The sequence below is a fragment of the Helianthus annuus genome, chromosome 5, assembly GCF_002127325.2.
Source record: "Helianthus annuus cultivar XRQ/B chromosome 5, HanXRQr2.0-SUNRISE, whole genome shotgun sequence".
NCBI classification, from domain to species: Eukaryota; Viridiplantae; Streptophyta; class Magnoliopsida; order Asterales; family Asteraceae; genus Helianthus; species Helianthus annuus.
This window is the reverse complement of record NC_035437.2, coordinates 169,422,490-169,431,623: the sequence shown is the minus strand read 5'-3', so window position 1 is coordinate 169,431,623 and position 9,134 is coordinate 169,422,490. Positions and strand designations below refer to the sequence as shown.

General features: G+C 41.1%; 1 protein-coding gene across 1 annotated transcript; it reads right to left on the bottom strand.

Moving 5' to 3' along the window:
- Positions 1 to 7,134: 7,134 nt before the first annotated feature.
- LOC110926961 lies at positions 7,135 to 8,166 on the bottom strand. The gene has a single exon (XM_022170578.1). The coding sequence runs from the start codon at positions 8,164 to 8,166 to the stop codon at positions 7,135 to 7,137; it is 1,032 nt and encodes a 343-aa protein (XP_022026270.1).
- Positions 8,167 to 9,134: the final 968 nt, after the last annotated feature.

Here is a 9,134-nt window from a genome sequence, read left to right as displayed (position 1 = left end):
GGTGTTGATGTTATCATCTTGATTCCCCAACTGTCACAAAAGTTAGTGGTTCTGCTTCCAATGAATTGGGAGCCATTATCACATACAATTTCAGAGGGAATGCCAAATCTAGTTATAATGTTTCTTTTAATGAAGGATATGACTTCCTTTTCTCTGACTTGAGCGAAGGCTTCAGCTTCTATCCACTTGGAAAAATAGTCAGTCATGGCAAGCATAAATACTTTTCCACCAGGTGCTTTAGGGAGCTTGCCAACTATATCCATTCCCCATCTCATGAATGGCCAAGAGGATGGTATGGGGTGTAGTAATTCAGCTGGTTGGTGAAGGATATTGCTATGCCTTTGGCAAGGATCACATTTCTTAGCATACTCTATAGCATCCTTTTTCATGGTTGGCCAGTAGTATCCTGTTCTAAGGATCCTTGAGAATAATGCCCTGCCCCCAGTGTGGTTTCCACAATCTCCTTCATGGAAGTCCCTCAACACTTCTTCAATTTCAGGATCCTCAATACATCTTAAATATGGTCCTGCAAGGGGTCGTTTATATAGCACATTATTCAAGATTGTAAATTGAGATACCTTGATCCTGAAAGCTCTAGGATTTTCTCCCATTGGAATCTCTCCGTTTTGCAAGTATTTCATGATTGGTGGGATCCATGATCCTGAATAAGATTGAGCTTCTTCACTAGGGATTACTGCAGTATCCTCTTTTATTTCCATGGCCACTTGATTTTCAATAGCAGGAGCCAGGATATGGATGATAGGGATACTTATATCTTCTGGAATCTTCAAGGATGATCCTAGGTTGGCCAATGCATCAGCCCCTGTGTTCTCCTCCCTTGGTACCTGTGTCAAGCTGAAAGAAACAAAAGAGAGTGCCAATTCTTTGACTATCTCTAAATATTTGGTTAGTTTTTCACCTTTAACAGCATAGGATCCGTTAAAGTGATTAGTGATCAATAATGAATCTACATATACTTTAAGATACTTTACCCCCATATCCTTAGCAATTTGTAAGCCAGCAATTAAGGCTTCATATTCAGCCTCATTATTAGTTGCTTGGAACTCACAGGCTATGGAGTGGGGTATTATGTCCCCCTGTGGCGATTTTAGTAGGATCCCTAGCCCTGTGCCTTTGATATTTGAGGATCCGTCAGTGTGTAGTATCCAAGGATCCTTGGTCTCATCCAGCTGCTGGACCTCCAATTCTGCTTCTTTTTGTAGATCACTACTGAAATCAGCCACAAAGTCAGCTAGTGCTTGAGATTTAATAGCTGTTCTTGGTTCGTATCTTATATCATGGGCACTAAGCTTTACTGCCCACTTAGCCATTCTCCCTGACATATCTGGTTTCCTGAGGACATTCTTAGTTGGAAAATTAGTTCTAACAACAATAGTATGGGTTTCAAAATAATGTCTTAACTTAGTCGATGCCATGATTAATGCAAGGATAAGTTTTTCGAGGTGTGAGTACCTGGATTCGGCATCAAGTAGACTTTTACTTACATAGTAGATAGGATATTGTGTACCTTCGTGATCCTTAACAAGGACAGCACTTACAGCGGTTGAGGATACCACCAGATATAAGGATAACACATCTCCTTTTTCTGGTTTTGCTAATGCTGGTGCTGAGGACATATACTCTTTTAGGGCTTGTAAAGCATTCTCATGCTTCTCAGTCCATTCGAACTTCTTATTCTTCCTTAGGATATCGTAAAATTCTCTGCATTTCTCTGAGGATTTCGATATGAACCTGTTCAAAGCTGCTATCCTGCCTGTCAGTCTTTGAACATCCTTGGCATTGGCAGGAGATTTGATATTTATTAATGCTTTGATTTGTTCCGGGCTTGCCTCAATGCCTCTCTGGGTTACCATGTATCCTAAGAACTTTCCTGCCTTAACACCAAAATGGCATTTTGAAGGATTAAGTTTCATGTTGTAATTATCAAGGATATCGAATGCTTCTTCTAAGTCCCTTAGGTGATCCTCAGCTTTCTTTGACTTGACCACCATATCATCTATGTACACCTCCATAGTTTTTCCAATTTGATCTTTGAACATCATATTTACTAGCCTTTGATATGTTGCACCTGCATTTCTTAGTCCAAAAGGCATGGCAATATAACAATATAAACCGGTTGGGGTCATAAAGGCTGTATCCTCTTGGTCAGATGGTTCCATCTGGATTTGTTGGAACCCAGATGATGCATCCATAAAGGTCAACAGTTCATGCCCCGCTGTTGCATCCACCATGGAGTCAATGTGGGGTAATGGGAAAGGATCCTTGGGACATGCCTTGTTCAGATCAGTGAAGTCGACACATACCCTCCACTTTCCGTTTTTCTTTTGGACAACAACCACATTGGCTAACCATTTTGGATACTTTACCTCTCTGATCATACCTGCTCGAAGTAGTCTCTCTACTTCTTCTTGGATAATGGCATTCCTTTCTGGTGCAAACTTCCTCCTTTTTTGATGGATTGGTTTGATAGACCTGTCAATGCCAAGTTTGTGAGTAATAATATCCTTAGATATACCTGTCATATCTTCATGTTTCCAAGCAAAGGTAGATTTTCTTCTTTTGAGGAAGGATATCATGTCTTCTTTCATCTTGCCAAGGATCCCTGATCCGATATAGATTTTTGATTCAGGATCACTAGGATCCAAGAGGATTTCATCTACATCTTGTTCCCTTGCCTCCAAGACATTCCTTGGAGGATACTGTAATTGCTATTGCTCCCTTGGCTTCGAGGTTGGCTTCATAGATGAGGTATAACAATCCTTAGCCTCCTGCTGGTCACTATCGATCTTGATTATTCCCCATGGGCTAGGGAGCTTCACACATTGATGGTAGGTAGATGGGACTGCTTTCATATCATGTATCCAAGGCCTGCCAAGGATAACGTTGCAACAAGATAAACAGTCAATAACACAAAATTTTTGGTAATTATGTAATCCTTCCACGTAGATTGGGAGTTTGATGTCTCCCAGAGTTTTCTTCGTCTCCCCACTGAATCCTACAAGCACGGAGGATCTTGGTGTGATGTCTGATTCTGGGATTCCCATCTTCTTCAGGACATCAAGCTGGATAATGTTCACTGAGCTCCCTCCATCAATAAGGATCCTGCGGACAAAATGGTTAGAGATAAAGAGTGTGATAACTAAACTATCATGGTGAGGATCCTGAATGTTGATGCGATCATCCTCATCAAATGTTATCATCTTCCCTTCTGAGACACTTGATGTTCTAATAGGCCTTTCTCCATTATCCATTTTTGATTCTTTTGCATGTCTTTTGGCCGCCGAGAAGGATGTACCACAGATGTCTGATCCTCCGGATATAAAGTTGATCACTTGTGCGTTTGCCGGAGGTGCTGGAGCCTTTTCAGGGATCCTTTCAGGATCCTGGGTCCTTTGCTTTTTTCTCCCTAACAATTCTTTTAGATGCCCCTTGCTTAGCAGGTATCCAATTTCTTTCCTCAAGGCTATGCAATCTTCAGTTAGATGCCCGAAATCCTCATGGTATGCACACCATTTGGACTTGTCTTTAGTCCCGGATGGTTTATCATTCTTCCTGGGCCACCTAGCTTTTTCACCTAGATTCTGCATTGCAAGGATTAGTTCATGATTATCAACGGAAAAACAATATTCTGAGATTGGAGGATATTCTTCATCATCCTCTTCTTGGTCAACAGCATGCACATTCTTGTTCTCATTTCTATGGTAGGATTTGAACTTGTTGCTCTTGAAGGAGGATCCTTGCTTCTCCGGTTTTGAGGATCCTACTTGTCTTTCCTGGATCCTCTTGTCATCTTCTAGCCGGATAAACCTGAGTGCTCGAGTTCTTACTTCATCTAAATTCCTGCATGGTGTCATAACAAGATCATCATAGAATAATGAATCCTTAAGCAGTCCCATTTTGAAGGCTTCAACAGCCGTAGCCATATCCAAGTTGGGAATGTCCAAGGATTCTTTACTAAATTTAGTTATATAATCCCTTAATGGTTCATTATGATTCTGAGTTATCCTGTATAAATCACTAGTTAATTTTTCGAATTTTCTACTACAAGAGAATTGATTATTGAATAGATTAACTAAATTAGCAAATGAAGTAATAGAATAAGGGGGAAGACTTAGCAGCCATTTAAGAGCTGATCCAGTAAGGGTGGATCCAAATCCTTTACATAGGCATGCTTCCTTCAACTTTTCTGGGATAGGATTGATTTCCATCCTTTCCCTGTATTGTGCTATATGCTCCTCTGGATCCGTTGTGCCATCATACAGCTTCATGGTAGGGATATGGAACCTTTTGGGTACCTCTGCATCACAGATTGGTGGTGCAAAGCGAGATACCTTGTGGCTTCCATCTGCAATCTCTGGGATAGGCTTGACTACCCCTGGAACACTTGAGATCATGTCCTTTAGTTTCTGTAATTCCCTGGCCATAGCATGATTGGTACCTGTATCCTGCATGGATCCAAGGTTAGTGGTAGGATAATTATTTAAAGTGTTACCTCCCATTGGGTTCAAGTTAGGGAATCCATATTGCTGGGATTCTGGAACAATGGAGGGACCAGTGGAAGCAATGGTCTGCATTGGAATGAAGTCCCCTTGATGGACATCTAGACTTCCTGTTTGCAAACTTTTTAGGGATCCTGGCATCTGTAAGGATCCTGGTATCTGGGATGATCCTGGAACGAAGGAGGATCCGTGAACCTGGGATGATCCTGGAACAAAGGAGGATCCTTGGCCCTGGAATGATCCTGGAACAAAGTAGGATCCTTGAAACTGCTGTGCCCCCGGATAGGCTCCTGAATTCATGAAGGATCCCATGTATTGAGGATAGGATCCTATTGGCTGAAAATGTGAATCTGATGTCTGAGTCATTGCTGCCGAGTTGAGACGTGATCCTCTTGACTCTCCTATGATTTGCACGTCGGGGATCCCTGATGGCTGGGAAGTGATCATTGGAGTATCGAAGCTCAAGGATTTGGGCATCAGTGGAGAATGATCCTCTGCCGCTTTCTTTTGTCTTTTGAGATCTCCAATTTCCCTGAGGATCCTTTCGTTAGTTTCATCTTGCCGCTGCATACGATCCTTCATCTGCAAAATTAAAGCAAATACATCACTAGTACTGGGAATAGAAGAATTCATAGCAGAAGAAGATAGAGGTTTAGAGAAAGTGGGAGTTGATCTCTTCTCAGTATTTTTCTGAGATCCTGCCGGTGGAGGAGGCAAGGTGATCTGTGATGAGGTGACTGCAGACATCGCCGTGGACGTGTTCTTCAATGATGAAGCCATGTAACTCTTTGAAATGATTTCGAACAAAAGATTTTCTTATGAATGAAGCACCAATTGCCCCACGGTGGGCGCCAAACTGTTTTGGTCAAAAATCACACAAGGATAATGTAACCAAACTTTATGTAAACGGGGTATGATGCTTGGTTAATTATGAAAGTAAAGGATCACTTCTGTGATAAAAGATGCAAAGACACAATGATTTATACGAGGAAAAAGCCCTTGATCAATGAATGATCTCCGGCATAAAAAACCTCGGGTGATGGCAACTACCGATCACCAACTTCAATATAACAAAAATATGATTACAACTTTGGATGATAATGAGCTGAGTACAAGGATCGCTATTGCTTTTGGTGTCTAAGTGTGTGAGAGTTGCGTTGTATGTCGTGTGTGTTCTTCCGAATGAGGAAGAAGGGTATTTATACAAGTGTAGGTGACTTATTTTAGGTAAAATAACTAATTATCAGCTCATTACCCCTTTAGAAATAAAGACAATCTAGCCTAAATAGCCGCCCATAAATCAAGCCATGTTTCCATATCCTGTGCAACGTCTTTCTTCAATTAAGCTCTTGCCATAATTGTGAAGACGCGTCCCTGGATCATGATGCCTAGAGCATATCCTGCTAGATATTCCTGCAAAAATAACATTGCATTAAGCGAAGATGATCGTTAGTATGAGGATCCTATAATGTCCCATGATCCTGATCCTGAAGTCCTCCTGAGGATCACTGTCTGCCAAAGAAACAAGGATCACTGGTTAGGATCACGTGTAAGGATCACCTATAATAAAAATCCAGCCCTAACAATAACATATGAGATAACATCGGGCCGTCATTAGACAAAGAGATACCTTCGAACTCACCCAAACTACAAGCTTTAGCAATCAAGCACGATAAAGCCTCCAACAAAATAAGAAAAAGGAAAGGTGATAATGGGTCGCCTTGTCTGAGCCCCTTTTGACATTGAAACTCAAAAGTGGGAGACCCATTTACTAAAACCGCAGATCTCGCCGATTGAAGAATACCTTTAACCCAAAGCCTCCATTTCATAGGAAAACCCATTTGATCCAATATCGACAAAAAAAAAATCCCAACTCACGTTATCATACGCCTTTTCGAATTCGATTTTCATAAGAAAAGCTTTTTTACCATACTTTTTTATCCACCCAATAAGCTCATTCAGCACCAATGGACCGTCCAAAATAAACCTCTCCTTAAGAAAAGCAGATTGAGATTCAAAAATAACCTCCCCAATAACCCTTTTAATTCTGCCAGCAATTACTTTGGATATGGATTTACTAATGACCCCAACTAGGTTAATAGGTCTGTAATCTTTCAGCCCAACCGGAGTCTTTGTCTTAGCTATCAAGGTGATAAAAGATGTACTACATTCCTTACTAATCACTCCTGTTTCGTGAAACTCTTCAAACATCTTCAAAAAATCATCCTCCAAAAACTCCCAGAAATGCTTAATGAACCTGAAATTAAACCCATCTGGCCCAGGTGCCTTGTCAGCACCGCAATCAAAAACCGCCTCCTTGATTTCTTCCTTAGAAAATGGAGCCACAAGCTCAGCAATCCGGTCACTTGGAACCTGTTTCAGATTATCACAAAGTAAATCTGGCCTACTAGCAAAAACCTCATGAAAATGATTTCTAAAAAACCGGAGGACCTCCTTTTTCACCAAAGGAGGTTTGGACACCCATTTCCCATCTACTAACAAACCCAGAATATAATTTGCCGCCTTCCTTCCATTCATACACCGATGAAAGAGCGCGGAGTTATCGTCACCCATAGAAACCCATTTAACCCGAGATTTCTGATGCAAATCTTTATTAATAGAAATTAACATTTTCTCCACCTCTTTTTTTACTCTCCTCCCATACCCACATCTCCTCCTCCTCCAAAGAACTTTCCTCCATCCTACGTTCACTACTCGCAATCTCATTTCTCAACAAATTCAAAACTTCCTTTTCTTTTTCTTGAACTACCTTCCACCAACCCCTGAAAGCCACCCTAATAGCAAACAATTTTTTCTGAATTCGGATATCTGAAGGCCCGTCATCAACCTGTTTATGAAACGCTTCGATCACAACCTCTTCACAATCTTCCTTATCCAACCAGGAGTTAAACCATTTGAAAGGTTTTGCTCCAAAGTTGGAATCCACCAAAGTCAACAAAAGAGGACAATGATCAGACACTTCCCTCGGAAGCGCTCTTAAACACGCAATCGACCATCTTGTAAAGAAATCCTGACAAACCAAACACCGGTCAATCTTGCTCATCTTCACGTCATATCCATACCCTGTCAGATAAGTAAATCTATTTCCACTCATCTTGAACTCCTGCAAACTAACCTCGTCAATAAAATCAATAAAATCCTTAGCCATCCCCCTATTAAACTTTGAGTTTTTCCTCTCTTCCTTCCATCTCACAGTGTTAAAATCTCCAAGTAGAATCCACATACCCGTACCCCCCTGTATAAGCACTTTAAGACGGTCCCAAACACCTCTTTTTTCCACAGCCTTCTGAGGCGCGTACACATTAACTATATTAATCACAGACCCATCCTCTACTAATTTCCCAGCTGTAATTAAAAAATTCCGATCATGAATCGCAGACTCCTTCTTAAACTTTTTATGATTCCACATGCTAACCATCCCTCCTGATTTACCCATAGAACCAACCATATCCATTTCAAAATCCCCATGACCCCAAAGCTTAGAAAAATCGAAAGACTTATCATCAACCAGTATCGATTCTTGAATTGCTAGAAAATCAACATTATTTTTTCCCAGCATACCCTTCACCCAAGACTGTTTACCACACGAGCCAATCCCTCTAATATTTAAAGAAAGGAAGTTCATTTCAAACCTGGTTGTAAACCTGTACCTTTAACCGAATCATAAATCATCTGATCAAAACCATCCAACTGTGCCCCCAGCTTCAGCACCAAAACTTTCGTATCATTCACCTCTGAGAACAAATCACACCTGTTATCTTCACTCAACCCATCCCCCATCGGTACAGACTTCAAGGGCGCAGTGATCGTATCATCATAAACCTCAATGATAGCCGCCGATCCTTCTGCTACTTCCACCGTATCCACTTCTTCAGAGATCAAGGCCTGAAAAGAATTAGTCACCGAAATAAAACTAGGCCCTCTGGACTTAACCACATGCTTGTCCATTGCATTAATAATTGGCTCCAACCCAAAAGGGTCCTCCTCCTCCACAGTCTTGGGCTCCTTCACGGGTCTATCATTGCTACTACCACATTCACCACTGAGCCGGCCCACCTGTTGTTTAATTACAATTTTTTTCCTTTTGTTAGACTTTTCCACATTGAAAGCTTGCTGACCGCCAATACCATCTGAATAGTCAACATTCCTATAATCATGCTCCTTATTTACACCACCTTCTCTTTCCTCATAATTGCAATTATTTCCAAAAGTAACAGGGGTCTTAAAAACATTCCCATCTAGAACCTCTGACCCCTGATTATTCACTGCCACATTAACTCCACCATTATCTTCATCGGCCGGAGAAACCACCGGTGACCGGAGCGGAGACTCCTGGCTTGTACCATGATCATAATAAACTCGGCCCCCACTGTAACACCCCGTGTTTTCGAATGTCAAAGTCAAAGTCCAAGTTAACTTTGACTTCTTTGACTAATAATGTTCTTTTTATTTTGTATTATGTGGAGTAAGTGTTGTATAATGAAATGATCGAATGTTTAATCAATGCGACCGATTTACGACCGTGAATAGTAGGAAGTAACAATGCGATAAAGTTAATCAATCAATAACCAAGCTAATCGATTCATCAATCAA